This window comes from Staurois parvus, unplaced genomic scaffold, assembly GCF_062004578.1.
Source record: "Staurois parvus isolate SC_StPar_1 unplaced genomic scaffold, SC_StPar_1.0 ptg000017l, whole genome shotgun sequence".
NCBI classification, from domain to species: domain Eukaryota; kingdom Metazoa; phylum Chordata; class Amphibia; order Anura; family Ranidae; genus Staurois; species Staurois parvus.
The window spans coordinates 904,587-924,708 of record NW_028317813.1 but is presented as its reverse complement, the minus strand read 5'-3'; the positions used below and the strand labels follow the sequence as shown (position 1 = coordinate 924,708).

The window sequence follows — 20,122 nt, the reverse complement described above, 5'->3', positions numbered from 1 at the left end:
ACCCACAAGTAAGCCAGGCGGACTGAGAAAGGAACAGCAGAAATCCACAATCACCCACACAGTAAAAAACAAAGGGATATGTTCACCTGAAGAGTCAGAAACACAATAACAATTGAGGACAATGTGGATAGAGAGGCTATTTAAACTGTTTCTGTATTGTGTTTTCTGTAGAGGTGGAGCCAGTATCTTTCATGTAAACCGTCCAGGAATAAGCTCTGGGAAAAGTGAATTGTTCAATCAACTTTTGTCGATTCATGTATGCCAGCCCTTTACTGACCAAAGCATGCGAATTCTGGAAGAAGCAGGGATTCATATCACCTGACGCCCGTGACATGTGGTTCTGGGCAGGTAGGGTTATTTTAACCCTGAACCCTGCTGCGGGAAAGTAACAGGGCTCACCTGTTAGGTGGAAGCATTCAAGCAGCAGCACTGTCACCCGTTTGCTTCCACACAGCCCACTATATGTCCTGGTCTCCACTCGCCCATCTGAGGGCCCGAGTTCAGCTCAGTGGCAGCCGGCGGGTATAGGGGAGGGAGGAGAGCAGATACATCCTCTCCCCTCCCCTTCTTGTCCTGACCCGGAAATGATGTGACATCACTTCCGGGTCCCCATTGAGATTTCCGGTCATCAAGACCGGTAAAGAATGTAATGCAGTGCGATGTGCACTGCACTACATTCAGTGTAGTATAGGGGAGACATCCAGGGTCTTTGGATGTCTCAAAGAGAACCCGATGGAAAAAAAAAAAAAATGTTTTCTTCAACTTTCAAAAATTAAAGTTACAAACAGGCACATAACCCCCACATGAAATAATTTGAAGGCCCCCCACCCCAACATATATACGCATGTACAAACATAAAAGCACACGCTGGGGAGCCTACGATTGCGATATACGTTACATATAGCCGTGCACGCCAGAATGAAAGCAATAATTCTAGCACCAGGCCTCCTCTGTAACACTATACTGATGACCTATAAGGAGCTTTAAAAGGGTCGCCTATAGAAATATAGGGTACTGAAGTTTGTTGCCATTTCATGAGCACACGCAAATTTAAAGTTTGACATGTCGGATATCTATTTACTCGGTGCAACCTCAACTTTTATATTTTACAAAAAAATTGGATACATTTATTGCTTTTTGTGCCCTAAAATTCACTTTAGTGTATTGTTAACTGAAATTCTGCCCATTTTATAATATTGCGCGACATAAGAAATTTGAACTACCACTATTTTATTCTCTAGGGTCTCTGCTTTCAGAAAATACATGTTTGGGGGTTTTGTGTAATCTCCACCCCTGAAATGATTTTTAAAATGTGTGCAAATGAATCCAAAAACAGCTCTGGCAGTGAAAGGGATAAAGAATAAGCCCAACACTCCCTTTTCCTGACGAGCACCCAATCAGAGCTCATTACACTCCAAGGTCTCTCCCCTCCCTACTAGTTCCTGGGTGCCGTGCTGGAGACAGGCAAGGGGGTGAGGAGGAGAAACAGCGCAATGATAGAAATATTAAACGTTTAAGTCGCCATAAAGCCCCTTTTGATTTTAAAAGCCCCAGGCATTACTAAAATCACCTTAGATTTAAATACGGTTTTGGTTCAAATTTGTAGATTGTCATGAGGGACAAGTAGATTGGGGCACCGATTTAGTCCTTGGACAAGTAATTTTTTCAAAAAATTCCACACCCTTGAGAAGTACAGTATACTAAAAGAGAAGAGTTTATGAGACAGGCCAGATGAGGCTACCTGGACATAAGCTTTTCAATAAACAGCAAAGGTTCTTCCCTGAGAGAGTAATGCAAGTTGATATTGTACATGCAGGTTCAATATGTGGGGTGTAAGGGCTCGTTCACACCATGGTGCAGAGATGTCGGTTTTTCTGCAAGAGCATAACAAAATTGATTGTTCTCTAAGTGCACTGTTCACACCACAACACTAGTATCATGTGCAGATTTTTTTAGCACAGGAATCTGCAAGGTGTATAAAATACATTGAAGCGCGCTTGAGAATTGATGTAAACTGATGTTTCTGCAAGTGAAACCTGCATGTCACTTTCTATCAGTTTTTCTGCATGTATGGTGTGAACAAAACATAAATGGCTGTACTATCAGAATATATATATATATATATATATATATATATATATATATATATATATATATATATATATATATATATATATATATATATATATATATATATATCTCAGAAAAAAAAGATCACTAAAAACACAAACATTTATATTTTTATTACTAGTTCCCCTTTTGGGTATTTCTGTCTATTTTTTGTGATGCAAAAATGCGGTAAGCATGCCACCAAAACATTTAACAATACAAAAAAAAAAAAAAGAAAAAAAAGCAAACGCAACCATCTGTTAGATCTTACGTCCCCTGCAGACTTCAAAATACCACCATTATGGCCAAATCCCCTTTCAGTTGTAACAGGCAAAGCTCTGCACCAGCCAGTTTCTTAGTGAAAGTGGAACTAAACCATCCTATCCTTTTCAGCTAAGGAAGCTGCCATATTAGCCTCTGTTTGATCTGCAACTGCCATGATGCTGCACATGTTATCAGTTTGTGACACCTGACATTTAATAGTTTGACAGTTTGGTTGAGAGCACAAGCAGATGTGCCACAATGTTCTGGTTTTTTGAAATTGTTAAAATTGATGAGTTTAGATCCGATTTAAGGGCCAGTAACAATGTGTAGGAAGCCAAAAGAAGAAGCAAGCTCCAATAGTTACAGGGCGTGTTGGCATTTAGCCTACTAAAATGGTCTAGGATAAGACCGAAATGGGTTCTGCTGAAGGTGTCTGCACTTTATACCTTTTCTTTTTTTAACTAATTTTTATTGAGTATATGTAGACAAATATACATTCATGGAGAAACATTCTGAAGATAGGAAAACATATCCAAAATGTCTTGTCAACAAATAACCAGAATATAAGAGAGGTTATAGTGAACAAATGTAGTCAAGATAGTATATTGTCAGCCCAAACTGAGCTGCAAGTCACCCAATGTTTCAACCTAGAATTTTTCCTGGAAGGAAATGTGTGCATCCCTATGCCGGTGGTCCCATAGATGTCCATGGACAGCACAGTGGCTAAGTGGTTAGCACTTCCTCCTGGCAGCACTGGGGTTTTTGGTTCAAATCCCAACATTAGCACTTCCATCCTGGAGTTTGCATGTTCTCCATGTGCCTGCGTGGGTTCCTCTGGTTTCCACCCACACTCAAAAGACATGCTGATAGGTTAATTGACTCCTGTCTAAATTGGCCTTAGTATTCATATGGATGAATGCAAGTTAGAGACCTTTAGATTGTAAGCTCCTTGAGGGCAGGGACTGATGTGAATGTACAATATATGTAAAGCGCTACATAAATTGATTGCGCTATACAACTGTAATAAATAAATAAAATAAAAAAAGAAAAGAGGTCATTGTTGTGCTTGCCCTTATTGTAAGCGTAATAAATGGAAGGGTTTGGGCTTAAAAAACAGTAACATAAAAACAAAAACAAAAAAACCACACATCAATTGTGTACTGCTTTTGACAATTGCACATAGAGGTGGTAGAATATCAAATATGGCCAGCACAACCAAACAAAATAACAAATAATGGGGCTACGTAGTGGGATCTGCTATCAAGCAAAGAAGGGAATCTGTCATGTCCTGGGTGTCTAGCCAAGGTTCCCAAATTTTGAAAAGCACTTTATGCCTTTAGCTTTTTTATTATTTTTCTTATGTCAGAGCCTCTAATTTTTAATTGCCACTTTACACACAGGAAATGCTCCCCTCGATGGAAGGAAAAAAAAAAAGTCACATAAGCATGAAAAACACATAAAACTGTATGCATTTTGAAAATCCAGTGTAAACAAGAACCTCTCCTTTTCTCCCTCACCTTCTTCTGAAGAAGCAGATATATCCCGGCTCAAACTTCTGTCACTAAACACATAACTTCTGGTTGTGCGGATGCATGCAAACCGTGCTGTCTCCTCTCAGCCTGTCATTATTTTGTACAGGCTGAAAGGCTGCCGCTGTTCAATTACACCTTTCATCCGGCTGAAAGAATCCACTGGTTCTTGACACTGTAATCCAGCGTATGCATACACTGGACTTTTTAGAAGTTAAATATACATACTTGAAATGAAGTTTCAATTCTATTTTTTTTCTAAACTGGAGTTTAGTGTCACTTTAACTGTAACAGATAGTATGATGTAATCTTCCTGGCAGTGCAGGGCTGTGTGAATGCCTGAATTGCTAGGAGGGAGTGTCTGCTATTTGGCCTATTTTGAGTTAACTAAAAATGTCTTGCACTGGGCTCCACCTTCTGGCTAAAAAAGGTAAACGTGAAATAGCAATACACAATTGTTCATAACTATCAGCTGACAAAATTACTTAACCACTTGCCTACCGTGCACTTATACCCCCTTCCTGCCCGGGCCAATTTTCAGCGCTGTCGCACTTTGAATGACAATTGCACAGTCATGCAACATTGTACCCATATGAAATTTTTATATTTTTTGTCACAAATAGAGCTTTCTTTTGGTGGATTTAATTGCCACTGGGTGGTTTTTTTTTTGCACTATAAACAAAAAAAAAAAAAAAAAAAAGCATAAAGTTTGAAAAAAAAAAAAAAAAAAGTTTCTCTTTGTTTTCATAATAAAATTTTGCAAACAGGAAATTTTTCTCCTTCATTGATGTGTTGATGAGGCTGCACTGATGGGCACTAATAGGAGGTGGGTGACACTGATCATCAGCACCCTGATCACTTCTCTGACAATTGCCGGTTATTGGCAGTACTTTCTTCATGTTGTGACAGCGTGAGGAAAGTGCAGCCGATAACTGGCAACTGTATTTACCCAGTTATCTGCTGTGTCATTGGACACAACTGATCACGTGGTAAAAGGACGCTGCGATTGGCCGTTTACTGTATCACGTGATCAGCTGTGTCCATAGGACACAGCAATCAATGGCGGCGCTGGGGGCGTGCAGGGGGGTGTTCTGGAATGACGTCCATGGACATCGTCCCAGAACTAGACAACCGCGCTGTAGCCGTCTTTCTTTTATAACTTAACCCTGCTTTAAACATCTCCACATCTTTATCCCTGACCTGTCTGGTGTGTTCCTAGGCCTTCATGATGTTTGTTCACTAATGTTCTCTAACAAACTTCTGAGAGCTTCAAAGAACAGCTGTATTTATACTGAGATTAAATTACACACAGGTGGACTGTATTTACTAATTAGGTGACTTCTGAAGGCAATTGGATCCACTAGATTTTAGAAGGGGTATCAGAGTAAAGGGGGCTGAATACAAATGCATGCCACACTTTTCAGATATTTGTAAAAAATGTTGAAAACAATTAATTTTATTAAAATGGCCTTTTCATTTCAATTTGCAATCACTGTAGTTTTCTGAAACAAATATCGCTTCTGCATACCATTGGTACTGGTTTGTACCAAGATTTATCAAACATTTTAGGCATTCCCTGCAATGGGAGAATCAATTTTGATGAGATACCACCAATGGCTTGTCTACTTCTAACAACATCTTTTCTACTTTAAAAAAAAAAAAAAAAAAAAAAAAAAAAGTGCTCCGATGGATATACACTGTTTAAAAAAATTAAAGGAACACATCAGATCTCAATGGGGAAAAATATCATGCTGGTTATTTATACTAATATGCACTGGGTAATGTGTTAGGAACAAAAGTATTTCCCATCATTTTATGGAAATGAAAATAATCAACCTACAGAGGACTGAATTCAAAGACACCCCGAAAATCAAAGTGAAAAAATTATGCGTCAGGCTAGTCCATTTTGCTGAAATTTAATTGCAGCAACTCAGAATGGTACTCAGTAGTTTGTATGGCCTCCACATGCTTGTTTGCATGCCTGACAACGTCGGGACATGCTCCTAATGAGACGATGGATGGTGTCTTGGGGTATTTCCTCCCAGATCTGGACAAGGGCATCACTGAGCACCTGGGCAGTCTGAGATGCAACCTGGCGGCATCAGATGGACCGAAACAGGATATCCCAGAGGTGTTATATTGGATTTATCAAAAAAGTATATAAGCAAGCGCAAAATTGAGAAAAAGTATATATATGAGCATACAAGCAGCTGCTAGCACTTCAGGGCATAGGCAACGGTGCCTTGTTTGGGGTTTGCTGAGAGCGGTGCTCTAGTTAGTGCAGTGTGTTAGCAGAGAGCACATAGATGGGGCTGTGCGGGCTCGCAGGACGTACACCACACCTACATGGACAAGTTCTGGGCTATCTTTCCCAGGACAAGGGATACTCGCCCCACCTGTACAAGGATGATGCTGGAGGATAAACCCCTAAACTACTTCTCTGTTCCTGCACCCAGATTTGACAGATTGTAACAAATGCTTGCTAACATATAATTTATGGTGAGTGTACACCCATCTGAGGTGGTGGATTCCCTCTGTGGATATATGCACATCTGCACTTTTTCACTTGGATGTATTGCAAATCAACCTGAGGACTATTATTGCTCATTTTTTGCGGATTTGATTTTAGATATATTACGGACATTTATTGATTCACTTTTATGCACAATTGCACTTAATAGCACTTTATTATTCTGCACTTATATATTTTATGAGAATTATCGTATATATTCTCATATTATTTGTGCATTTATAGAGCTGCACTTTATTCATTTACACATTAAATTGGATTTAGGTCACGCGAGCATGGGGGCCATTCAATGGTATCAGTTCCTTCATCCTTCAGGAACTGTCTGCATACTCTCGCTGCATGAGGCCAGGCATTGTCATGCACCAGGAGGAACCCAGGACCCACTGCACCAGCATATTGTCTGACAATGGGTCCAAGGATTTCACCCCGATAACTAATGGCAGTCAGGGTGCCATTGTCTAGCCTGTAGAGGTCTGTGCTTCCCTCCATGGATATGCCTCCCCAGACCATTAGTGACCCATCACCAAAACAGTCATGCTGAACGATGTTACAGGCAGCATAATGTTCTGCACGGCTTCTCCGGACCCATTCACGGCTGTCACGTGCTCAGGGTGAACCTGCTGTCATCTGTGAAAAGCACAGGGTGCCAGTGGCAGACCTGCCAATTCTGGTGTTCAATGGCAAATGCTAATCGAGCTCTATGATGCCAGGCAGTGAGCACAGGGCCCAGTAGAGGATGTCGGGCCCTCAGGCCACCCTCATGAAGTCTGTTTTTGATTGTTTGGTCAGAGATATTCACACCAGTGGCCTGCTGGAGGTCATTTTGTAGGGCTCTGGCAGTGCTCATCCTGTTCCTTCTTGTACAAAAGAGCAGATAGCGGTCCTGCTGATGGGTTAAGGACCTTCTATGGCCCTGTCCAGCTCTCCTGTATTAACTGTCTGTCTCCTGGAATCTCTTCCATGCTCTTGTGACTGTGCTGGGAGACACCACAAACCTTCTGGCAGTAGAATGTATTGATGTGCCATCCTGGAGGAGTTGGACTGCCTGTGCAACCTCTGAAGGGTCCAGGTATTACCTCATGTTACCAGCAGTGACACTGACCCTAGCCAAATGCAAAACTAGTGAAAAACAGAATAGATGAGTAGGGAAAAAATGTCAGTGGCCTCAATCTGTAAAACTATTCCTGTTTTGGAGGTCATCTCATTGTTGGTCATCTAGTGCACCTTATTAATTTCATTAACACCAAAGCAGCTGAAACTGACTAAACCCCCCCCCCCTGCTACTTAACTGACCAGATCAATATCCCAGGAGTTTAATTGACTTGATACTATACTCTGATTAAAAAGTGTTCCTTTAATTTTTTTGAGCAGTGTAATAATGGTAGACCCTCCCATTCAAATATCAATCTGGCATGGTGGTAGGAATATGCAACAAAGTTTGACAAAATTATTTTACAATGTATAGAAGTGACCTGGAGGGGATTATGCTCTTCATGACAAAACCACAGTTATACTTTGTAACAACAATTGCTGAGCTCACCACCTACAAATGCTAGTTGTCTAGTTGTTATGCAGACTCCATGACCCAACACTTGAGTCATTGACTCAGAAGTAGGAGATGATGTTCTCCTTCATTCCTGTCCCACATAATTGTCATTGGCTCAACTAACTCATACTTTGCCCAATCAAGCAAAATCAACTGCTTTACTTCGCTAAGCTTGCTTGCATTCCCCCACTACACTGTTTATCCATTAAAAATTATAGTTTCTGGTCAGTGCTTAAAGGGTAAGTTCACCTGACGAAAACTGAAAAGGTGAACACCAAATATCCTGGCCACCCCTCTGAACCCTGATGCACATACTGACTGTGATGCCCCGTGCTGTTGGCGTAGCAGTCTTTACATTGTTCATCACAATACACAACCCCGGAGTGAGTATCCATCATAATCAAAAGGCAAGTGCTTTTTTTCTTCTGGGACACCTTACCACAGGAATAAGGCCCAGATGCCTTTCTCATTGATCAACAGTCAAGTGGCCAATGAGCAATTTCCACTGTGGGCATTATAATGGATATTCACTTCAGGACTGTGTATTGCAGTGCATGGTCTGCTAGTGCACAGGATGGCATCAGAACAATGAAACGTGTAGGCTACGGCTTCACAGCACTCTGCGAGAGGTTTGAGTGCAGAGGTACACCTGTATTTGTCGTTATAGCCATCCACGTTAGCAGCATCAATTTGAGGTTTTAAAGGGATACTGGCAGTTAATTTTATTTATGCGACTGCACTTATTTTAGTTTTAACAACTTTAATACCATATGGAGTACTATGTCTGCCTTAGATTCTTTTGAGCATTGATACACCTTACACCACCTGAGCTGTGGATGACTGCTGGACTCACCAAAAGTGGGATTTCTGAGGAGGATTGTGTGAGCCCTGGAGAGAGTCCAGCATGGTCAACAGAGTTTTTATTTGATCTATATGAAGGTGCAATAAGACCTTTGCCATGAGGGTCAATTTTATAAGGTGAGTGTGTTCAAAAAGGAGAACAGTGGAGATGTCTACTACCACACGTTCTTCTCAATGAACTGGATCATAGAATCATGCATGGACATTTGTGGTAATGACCTCTTTTGATGATTTTAATCACAAGTGTTTTTTATATTAAAAAACATAATTTTATATATATATATATATATATATATATATATATATATATATAAATAAAATGGTACACAGTTTTGTTTGATATTTTGATTCGTACAATTTACTAGTGCAGCATATTAACATTTATCAGTTTAGGTGATTCTTTGCTTGCAGCTTTGGGTTTTATACAGCTGGTGTGCAGGGTCACTTTGTATACAATACTTGTACCTGCATTCAGGGCCAGTAAGAGGAACCACAGAGCACAGCAAGGTACAAGGCATCTTAAACACCCAGAATTGTCAACTGTTAAGATATTGCTGGGGGCTGTAGCTCTTTAAGAGAGTTACGTTCAATATCATTTCCTGTTAGAAAACCATTGGGCTTCATTCAAACGAAAAATCAGCCTGCTTTCACACTGTTCCGAAGTGCAATTGCAGACGTGTTTTTGACACATTTTTATATGAGTTTCCAGTGTGTTTTCTGGTTGCCTGCACCTGTAAAAAATGGACATGTAACAAAAAAACACACCACAAATGCAAACACGTAGCGTTTTTGCTGCATTTACCATTCATTTCAATGGGGATCTGCATTTTTTTATGTGGTTTTGAAAAATGCACCAAAGATGCAGCACTTTTCAAAATACATAACACCTGCAGCAAGTGGTGTTGTAGTTACATCCTGATCATAGAGGAAAACTAGGAATTAAAGGGGTGCTTACATGACTGGGGAGGGCACAGCAGCCACCAGTCTTATGAAGTGGAAAATGGGGTGAGTGAGCCCTGGAAGGGAATTTTTCAGCTGAAAAAAGGGGTATAGAATCATGGAAGGTAAGAGATCTCCTTTACACAAGTGAGTTTCTAGTTGTGTCTGGGGCCTCCTGACATACTTGTTCCCTGTCAGTGATCAGCAGACAATGAAGGAAGGAGGACCATGTCACCTGACAGCTTCAGAGATAAACCAGCATTGCAATCCTCATGTGTGATCTACACAGCCTGCAATGCTAAGTGCAGCTTTATTCTTCACAACCAATCAGCATTAAGTATAAAAATAATACCAGCTGTGATCTGATTGGTCGAATTCATTAACCCCCTGAATTCTATGTTGCACTGCCCCCTCCACCTTCACTCTATTGCTGTACAGTTCCCCGTCTCACCCTCCTCTTTGTCTTCCTCTTCGTTAACAGGACGAAATCCTGGAGGTAGAGCCGGACCGATTATATCCCGGGACATCTTGAACTAAACCGGCGCAGCAGTGTGACGTCACTAAAACACTACATTTCCGGTCAAATTTTGAGGGCGCAAATTAAACCATGGCGGGACTACGATTCTAGACTTGAAATGACGGAGTGACCTATATGAACGAGCCGTGCCAGCCACTTATGAATTTAGCGAATAGAAATCAACAAGCGCCCGAAGTCTATGATAGGAAGTGACGTGTGCGTTCCAAGGCTGCCATGTGACCGCAGTTGGGCCACCATCTTTGAGTCGGGCATTCCATTTTTATAGAATAAATTTCATTATTTGGGTTAAATAAAGCATATGGAGCGTGCTAGTCAGGTGTAATTATACACGGGTGATAAGTGTGTGGAAATGGAGGCCATAAGCTGAGGGCTGTGTGGTTTGTTATGGGGACCCGGAAGTGAGGGTTCACGCACGTTGTCATCCTACATGCTCCAAGCATGGAGTACAGCGCTCCCTATCCCGCTCCTGTGCTTCGTCCTCCGATGTTCACAGCCCCTCCAGACTCCGGCACACAGGGCTCCTGGCCCCCGACACCTGCCCAGGCCTATGCACACTGGCCGCCTGCTTCTCCCCAGAGCCCCTGGTATGGAGGATGGAGTCAGTGGGGGCCCCCGCCGGGGCATTTCCCGGGTCTGCCTCGAGGTGGGTGATGAGAGGAGGACACATACCCAGGAACTGGCCATAGTCGTCCTCGGACATTGCTCCCTCATATGTCCTCTGCTCTTCTTCCTACTAATTGATGTGTTTGTATTGCAGAGGAGAGAACTAGGCTGGAGGTCTGTACAGGCAGACTGCTTTTCCCTGAGGGGCCCCAACACCGCTCAGGCCTGCCTGTGATAAGTCTGAGAGCTGACCTCCAGGTATGGATTTGTAGCATCACTCCAGGGTAAGTATGCATATTCCATGCCCATGGAAGCAGAGAAGCGCTGTAGTAGTCACCGCTTCTACAGTAGTCACCATTTCTTCTGGGTGTCCTGTGCTTAGTGGCTCTTTTCTGCATAATAATCACATGGGGTGCCTACCTGGCATGGGTGCCATTCACAGAACCTCTTGTATTTTTCTCATTGAATGCTGTACGGGACACCAGGCTTGGGTCCAGAACAGGAGATACATGGCCCTGTTATTTTGGTTATGGTCTCTTTGGGTGATGCAAGTTTTGAGTATTCAGGTATTCTCATCCGCGAGGGCGTCTGGGGTTGTCTGCTTGGAGAATGTCTGATTTACAGTGCCTTCAGGATTAGTAACTTCTCAATTGTGACACAGAATTTAGAGGCTTGGAGAGACTTTGGCTAAGAAAGACTCCAATCCTGATGACAGGAACTGAATGGGTTCAAGCGGCAGTTAACAACCCCCCCCCCCCAAAAGAAAAAAATGGGCCCCTGCAGGATAGTATTGTAATGTGCATCACACATTATGACAGACTTACCTAGTCCTCCATCTTCACCTGGTTTTCCTTTCGGGTTCGCAGGCTCTGGCCGCTTGAATGGCCAATCTGCGATGCCGGTCACTCCCACTCAATGGATGGTATGCTGCTCATTAATAATGCTGCATTGGACTGTCTCTTTGCAATATAGAAATGTCTCTTTACTGGATTGGACTGTCTCTTTGCTATATAGAAATGTCTCTTTACTGGATTGGACTGTCTCTTTGCTATATAGAAATGTCTCTTTACTGGATTGGACTGTCTCTTTGCTATATAGAAATGTCTCTTTACTGGATTGGACTGTCTCTTTGCTATATAGAAATGTCTCTTTACTGGATTGGACTGTCTCTTTGCTATATAGAAATGTCTCTTTACTGGAGTGGACTGTCTCTTTGCTATATAGAAATGTCTCTTTACTGGATTGGACTGTCTCTTTGCTATATAGAAATGTCTCTTTACTGGATTGGACTGTCTCTTTGCTATATAGAAATGTCTCTTTACTGGATTGGACTGTCTCTTTGCTATATAGAAATGTCTCTTTACTGGAGTGGACTGTCTCTTTGCTATATAGAAATGTCTCTTTACTGGATTGGACTGTCTCTTTGCTATATAGAAATGTCTCTTTACTGGATTGGACTGTCTCTTTGCTATATAGAAATGTCTCTTTACTGGATTGGACTGTCTCTTTGCTATATAGAAATGTCTCTTTACTGGATTGGACTGTCTCTTTGCTATATAGAAATGTCTCTTTACTGGATTGGACTGTCTCTTTGCTATATAGAAATGTCTCTTTACTGGATTGGACTGTCTCTTTGCTATATAGAAATGTCTCTTTACTGGATTGGACTGTCTCTTTGCTATATAGAATTGTCTCTTTACTGGATTGGGTCTTTTTTTTGCTATATGGAAGTGGCTCTTTGCTGGATTGGGTCGCCTTTTTTTGCTATATGGAAGTGGCTCTTTGCTGGATTGGGTCGCCTTTTTTTGCTATATGGAAGTGGCTCTTTGCTGGATTGGGTCGCCTTTTTTTGCTTTATGGAAGTGGCTCTTTGCCATTGTGGAATGCCTTTGTTGGATTGAGATGGCTTTTTGCTGAATTGGGATGTCTCTTTGCATATATGGGGATGTCTCTGCTGGATTGGGCCGTATCTTTGCTATGTGGGGATGTCTCTTCTGGATTGGGCCGTATCTTTGCTGGATTGGGTCTTTGTTGATCTTGTTGCTATATGGGGGATGTCTCTTTGCTATATGAGAACTTTTGCTGGATGAGGCTGTCTCTTTGCTATATTGGAATGCCTTTGCTGGATTGGGCTGTGTTTTTGCAATATGGGGATGTCTTTTTGCTGGATTGGGCTGTCTCTTTGAATATATGGGGGAGGTGAAATTTAAGGGCTATATGTTTTTTAGGAGGATTTTTTTTTTGTTTTCTTAGATCTGCTAGGGGAGGATAGGGGGAGGAGAGGTCATTGTAGGGTCGTGCTCAAAACAGTCTACCTTGTTGTGGTGGTTGGCTTCATATTTTTTTTTTTTTTGGCCAAAATATCATTCCTTACTGTTTAAATCTTGAAAGCACTAATGACGTGGAATACACTTTTTTTTTCTTTTTCATATATTAAGTTGAAAGAGTGTTACAATAAAAGTAGGTGCACTGAAGGACTCGGTGGGAAGGCCAGTGGACGAATGCTGGGGAATGTTGGGGGTCAGACCAGGAGTGGCCTAGGCCTAAAGCTGCGTAAGGGGCCCCAACATTTCTGGTGGCTTCTCTGTTGAGAGCCCAGTGTGCATGTGCCAATGATGTCACCAGATGCTACTAAAGTAAATATCTCCTAAAGCAAGGCTTGACAAATTTGGCTTTGAATCTAGGCGCCAACTAAAAAAGTTAGCCAGTTTTTTTTAGCATAGCGTGGGTTGTCCGTGTCTGGGGCAAGGCAAGTAATTTGTGTCCCCTAACTTACAGCAGAGTGACCAGCCAATAACCCCGACGTAATGCCGGAAAGAGGATGGGAAGGTGAGAGAGGTGTCACCAGCGGCCAAATCGCCAGTAAACTCCCAACACAGACCTGATCATGGGCACCTCCCCATGCACCTGATCATTGCTTAGGTGTGCCCATTCAGTAAGACAGGCACTACCCCTCCCACAAAACCCCCCCACAGGTGTTCGGCTCCCGTCCATTAAATTCTGCAGCCTCCGTGCTTCGCATGCTTTCCAGTATATGAACCCACCCAAATGAAACTTCCAGCCAATGGTGGTCTCTGCTGTCCGGCATAAGAACCTGTCCAGCTGAAACCTCCAGCCAATGGCAGCCCAGCACTTTGCCATCTCAACCTATAGCGGCAGGAGGGATTTAACTCTTGGAGGGCTGCAGCACCTTGGACTTGCAGCCCAACAGACTGTGCCTCTCTAAATGTTGAAACTGCACTGGCTAACCCCCCTGGGCTGACAAAAGCCTAGGTGCCAGGATGCAATTTCTTGTCCCCATGGGATTTGTAGAGCCCTGCCCTAAAGAGTGCTCATGTTGGAGATATTTACTGTACCTACAGGTAAACCTTATTATAGACTTATTTGTAGGTATAACTAAAAAAAGCAGACTTTACTATTTCTTTAAAGTGGTTGTAAAGGCTTAAGGTTTTTACCTTCATGCATTCTATACATGAAGGTATAAAACCCGTGTGCAGCAGCCCCTCCAGCCCCCTCAATATTTACCTGAGCCCCATCCTGATTAATTGATGTGCACAACAGCCTCGGCTGTCCCAGGTCTCTGCCTCCTCATTGGCTTAGATAGCAAGCGGTAGCCATTGGCCTCTACTGTTGTCAATCACAGCCAGTCAGCCAATGAGAAGAGGCAGGGTGGGGCAAAGCTGTTTGCTGAACCTTTGTGGCATCCCAAAGCAGATAGGAGCCCTAAACCCCAGTTTGCGATTAGCGCTTTAGCATTGAGCCAAGGTGATATTCTCATCATACCAGTATTAGGAACTGTTTTCATTTGGTTTGCTGAACAAAGCTACTTTTCTTGATTGTTTTTGAGTGGACAATAAAGATATTTACAAATGGCTGGATGGTGATCCTGATTTCCCATATCACAATGCAGAGAGTTCTCTGATTTGACAAGGTGGGGTGGTGATGTCACGCTCTACATTTTTGTCCAATAAGAGAGAGCATTTTATTCACTGAGTAAAGAACAATACATTCTGTGAATGGTGCCCTTGCCAAGCAGGTATACCAATGTGGTAACTATGCAGAAGGGAGACACTCCGTATGGGACCTGGAAGATGGCGCAAATCATAGCGGCGGAAACTATAGTAATTCCCCACTTCCACAGTGACTAGCCAGGTATGGATTATACATACCTGGACCAATGTAACAATACAAAAAAAAAAACATGCCTGGAGGTCAGCTTTAAAGTGTTACTAAACCCACAACAGTAAAATCAGTCTGTAAATGCAGTAAAACATGCTTGATATGCTTACTGAGAAACGTAAGGGTTATCCTCTGCATTGTATAAAAAGGATGTTTGATCCTGTCTTCTATGATTCTCCCCTTCTTCCACGTTCCCCATTTCATCTGATAGAACAGAGCCTTGGGGACACTGCACATGCTCAGTTTGGTGTGTACTACTAGAGAATTTTTTTTTTTCTTGGGAGAGTGCATGTGATCAGCACAGGGCAAATCAGAACTATCCAGACAGAGGTCAGGGGTTCTGCATCCTCCTAGAGCAAAATGAAAACTCCTCCTATAAGCTTTAACCAGTGCTCTGCTGGACACTGATAGAAGTCACTGCTCTAACTGTTGATTGAAAAAAGGTATTTAGCAGTTTATATTTACTTATATAATTTCATTTGTTCTGTGTACTGTGGGAGACCAGATATAGTGAATGCAAGGTCCTGGGTTTAGTAACACTTTAATTTACACTAACTCCTTTTTCCAGGGCAAGTGTGCTGTGTTGTTGCAAGTGCAGCTGTATTCAGCTACAATAACTAAAGACAAAACTTTTTTTTGTTTAGTTTTGCATGGAGTGGTGAGGGGTTAGAACATGTCAGGTTTTTATTAAAGTCTGTGTCTGTATTATGCTACTTTCACACTGATCCATAGCAAAAACGTGTTAAAAAGGCATCTGCATTTTTGCAGCATTTTTATGGCGTTTGCAGTGTGTTTTTACTCAGGACATGTGACTCAAAAACATTGCGGGTGCGTTTTTTATGTGTTTTGACACATTTTCCATGCATTTCAAAGGAGAGATGAGTTTTGTGTGCATTTTTAATTTTTTTTTTATCGCAACAAACCTGCACTAAAAATGCAGTAAGCAGGATTTTCCTAAACACAGCAGACCCACAACGTATCAGTGTGAAGAGTTCCATAGGATTATATGGTCACACGTTTTTCTTCCGCCTTTTTTTATTTATTTATTTTTTCTACACAAAAGTGGAAGAAAAACAGATTATTGTGAAAGCAGATTTAGAGAGATTCATCATTTCCCTTAGGACACATTAACATGGGATTTTACTTACAGCTGTGGCATGAATCCAATTGTATTTCTGCATCTGGATTAGGTGGAAAGTTGCATTTACTGAGCCTGTACAAAGCAATGACAGGCTGACAGTGGCCATAGCTGTGTGTGTTTGTATGTAATCACACAGGGAACGATTACCTGTGGTTAGGGACAGATAATTGCCCCTGAACACAAGCAGCTCGCCCCTTGTTTGTTCCTAACTGCAGGCAATCACTCCCTGTGCTGTTACATACAAACACCCACCCATTGAAAGAACTATGACAAGTAGAGAGGGGATGCATTAGAATTCTCTCAGGTTTCATTGTCTGCATCTATTGAGGAAATTGTCTTTAAACTGTCACCTCACAAAGTGGGGTAGAATCAATCTGTAACATGGATGGCAATAAAAACTAAACATTCCCCACTATATCTAAAATTAAGTAGATACATCCAGATCAAAAACTCAACTTTCTTACAGTATGATGTGGTCTTAGATATTGCTTCCACTGTCATTTTGCTTGTCTAGGGATCAATTTGTAAATCCAGAGCTGACTTCAGATTTTACAGTAGCTGCCTGGACTAGCGAGGTCCCTACGAAACCAATGCTACATGTGCCATCAAGCTGCCAGGTTTTCTTGCCAAAGCTTATTTGAACAAGCTGCGGTTAGAAGCTGGTTGGCTACCATGCACAGCTGCACCAGATTCTGAGTGAACTAGCTTTACCCCTGGTTCACACCTAAGCATTTTCCACAGCGTTTTTCAGAAACGCACTACAGTCCAATTAAATTATTTCCTATGGGACACGTTCACATCTCCACATTTCCACCTGGTGAGTTTTTTTTAATGCAAAAAATTTGCATTTTTGGTTTTGTAGACTTCAATGGAAATGCTACAGAAAAGCATGTAATGTGTTTTTGCGGTATTTTGCATTTTAAATCTGCCTAGCAACAAGAAACAAATGCATTTGAAAATGCATGTGCCAAAACTCAATGCAAAACTCACTGCAGAAATGGATCAAATGCAAATTTCATAGGAGTGAACCTAGCCTTAAAAAATCTCACTCATAGAGTTCCTGACAGTTCACAGTTCTTATTGATTGTTTTGTTTTTGTTTTTTTTCTCTTTGATCAGTCAGAATAGTGTTGGATCTGCAAATTGTTTTTTTTTTTTCTTTCTTTTTTCAAGCACTAACTTTGTTTACTACATCTAACTTAAGAAGGAACTTTACCCACTGTGTCCCCAGGTTCATTTTATTGTGCAGCCTCTTTTTACCTTTTACCATTAAGGGCTCGTTCACACTTGACTGTTTTACCAACGCTTGCCAAACGCCCCTATAGCGTTTGGCAAGCGTTGGTCCGGCCTTTGCGGAGCGTTTTTTAACGCTCGGCAAACCCTCTGCAAATGCATGCGCGGTTTAGTGGCGGTTGCTAGGCATTTACCGAACGTTAAAAACGCCCCACAAATGCCTATAATAAAGTTTGAATGGTGTTACCGCTTCGCCACTGCACGTTTGCGGAGTGGCATCATAGACTAGAATAGGAGGCTTCAACGCCTCCTGACTCGACCAGAGGCGCCCGTTTTGACGCGACGCTAACGCTCCCGTTAGAACAGCACCATGCGCTTCAATCTGCAGAATTGTCCGAGGCGTTTGGGAAGCGGTAAAAACGCTTCCCAAATGCCTCTCTGCCGCCTGCACACAATGCTAGTGTGAACGTAGCCTAACATACTCGCTCTCCCAAGTGAATCCAGTGTTGTCCTGCTGTAATCCGCAGATTCCCACACTTCCATCTGTCTTTTACTTGCATCATCAGAAGCTGGCAGTCTCTCTTGGGTAACTGCAGCCCCACACCCTGATTATTGCTGCTAGGTCCCTCATCCTCCAGCACTCTGGGATATGTGACATGGATAACCCAGGAGGCTTCAGGAAGGCTCCATGCCTCTTTCTCTCATACACACAAAAATTGGCTTTTTACATTGTGGAGGAGGGAAGACTATAACGGGGCAAAAGGTGTTTTTTTTTTTTTTTTTTTTTTTTTTTTAACTTTTTTATAAGATTCCCATGTGATATTTTCTAATGGCCTATCTACACTTTCAGTTCGAGGGTAGTAAAAACAAGTGGTTGAGCCTCATTTGTACCATCCTCACTTAAGCTACAAATGCTGCACATGGATTGTGGTGCAGCAAAAATGATGGGCAGGAATGCCCACTGAACATGACTCATTCAGCTAAATGGGGCTGCCTCATGCCGTGCAGTGGTGCCGGTTTTAACGGGGGGTAAAACAAGCAGCGAGGAGGCAGCGTAAAACCATCAATTAACTGCCCTCTGAAAAGCGGTCCACCACAGATCGATCTTTAGAGGGTGACACCTGTGTAAACAAGCTCTATTGATGTTTTAGGAAAATGCATTGCAGACACAAAAATAGTGTGTCCTTGAGTTGTTTAGGAATTAAGCTCTGATATTTTTATTATACCTTTTTTAAAAGTGCTAAAGTGAGTAAAGAATACATTCCCCTGGACTGAACACTTGATCTTATCAGGAGGAGGCATTACATATGATTAAATCTAAAAAGATAAATTAGCAGATTAAATCCAGTTATTCTGTAAAGTTGGTTATTGATGATGAATAGTTGACGACAAACTGATTAAAAAACACAAGAGGATCCGATCCTCACATTAAAAATCCTTGCTCTGTAAAGCTACATATAGAATGCAGTGAAACTTAATAATATTAAAGCAGTTCTTAGAATTGATTAACCCTGCCATTACATCTAACATGTTAATTTATTGAAGTTGCTCTTCACATTATTCAGTAATAAGAACAATGAATCACCGTGTAAGCATTTAATTCCCAGCAATTTGAATGGTATTATATTAAATGGCTCCAATAACTTTGTCCGTGTGAAAGCACAGGCTCCAAAGGCAGTGAACAAAATTCATGGAATATCAAATTAAAATATTTTTTTTCAAATGGTATTAGCAAAATGATGAACGCAGCTGTGAAAATGAAGCTCAGGTCTCGTGTAAAAGGGTGTTTGTGGTTTGCCTCTGATATCAGATAGTGACATATTTTTGATAGATATGGAATACAATCTATTTATTTTTCATTAACGCTTATGGAACACTGTACTGTCCATGGAATCATAATCTGTTGTTTTAAGCAAAAAAACTGGATCATGAGCAATGGGGAAATAGTCTGGTCTACTGAGTCATCATTCACCCTTCTTTTTACATCCAGATGGATTATGCTTGGAGAGCAATAAAGGATGACTGTTGCCAACTGTTAAACATGGTGGATTATCCATAACAGGGTGAAAGTTAACGGGTCCAGGGATTGCACTTTATTTTAGTTAGATCCTAACACTTGAGGCCATGTCACAGAACCAAGTGCACCATATGGTACAAAGATAGCTCTCTAATGATGTATACAAATATATGTGAGCTTGCTGGTAAACCAATCAGTGTTGTATGTACGAAAGTATGAAGTCAAAGTTTGCATGCCCTACTTGGTCATCAGCTCTCCATCTGCAATTCAGGCCTTGTGTATTCTGTTCAGTGTTCTGCTGATTATTTTGTAGAAAATGGGTGGCCCTACCCTTAAAGTGTTATTAAACCCACAGCAGTAAAATCAGTCTGTATATGCAGTAAAGCATGCTTGCTATACTTGCTGTGGAACCTAAGGGGTTAATCCCTCTGCATTGTGTAAAAAGGCTAATGCTTTGTCCCCCACTCCCCATAAGGATTGGCACCTTTTGGGAATGGGGGGGGGGGGCGGGTACCTGATTTTTACAGGTACCTGCTCCCACTTCCATCGCAATCGCTTAGGTCGATCGGAAGCGGAAGTTGCCTTCCCTGTAGTCTTCTGAGACACGTGACAGGTCCCAGAAGACTACAGGGCC

At 41.8% G+C, this 20,122-nt stretch overlaps 2 protein-coding genes across 4 annotated transcripts in view; one reads left to right on the top strand and one right to left on the bottom strand.

Annotated features, from left to right (window-relative positions):
• The window catches only part of GPALPP1 (GPALPP motifs containing 1), a 67,278-nt gene extending 56,811 nt beyond the window's left edge, over nucleotides 1-10,467 (bottom strand). For 2 of the 3 annotated variants that reach the window (XM_089678725.1, XM_089678717.1), the window contains exon 1: nucleotides 10,230-10,467. In XM_089678725.1, the coding sequence (XP_089534851.1) occupies nucleotides 10,230-10,305 (76 nt within the window). In that variant the 5' untranslated portion in view covers nucleotides 10,306-10,467. The remainder of the gene's footprint in view (nucleotides 1-10,229) is intronic. The other variant, XM_089678710.1, reaches the window with a different exon arrangement.
• A 241-nt stretch (nucleotides 10,468-10,708) lies between these two features.
• NUFIP1 (nuclear FMR1 interacting protein 1) overlaps nucleotides 10,709-20,122 on the top strand; it is a 30,576-nt gene continuing 21,162 nt past the window's right edge. The window contains exon 1 of the mRNA XM_089678698.1: nucleotides 10,709-10,959. Within this exon, the coding sequence (XP_089534824.1) occupies nucleotides 10,755-10,959 (205 nt within the window). The 5' untranslated portion in view covers nucleotides 10,709-10,754. The remainder of the gene's footprint in view (nucleotides 10,960-20,122) is intronic.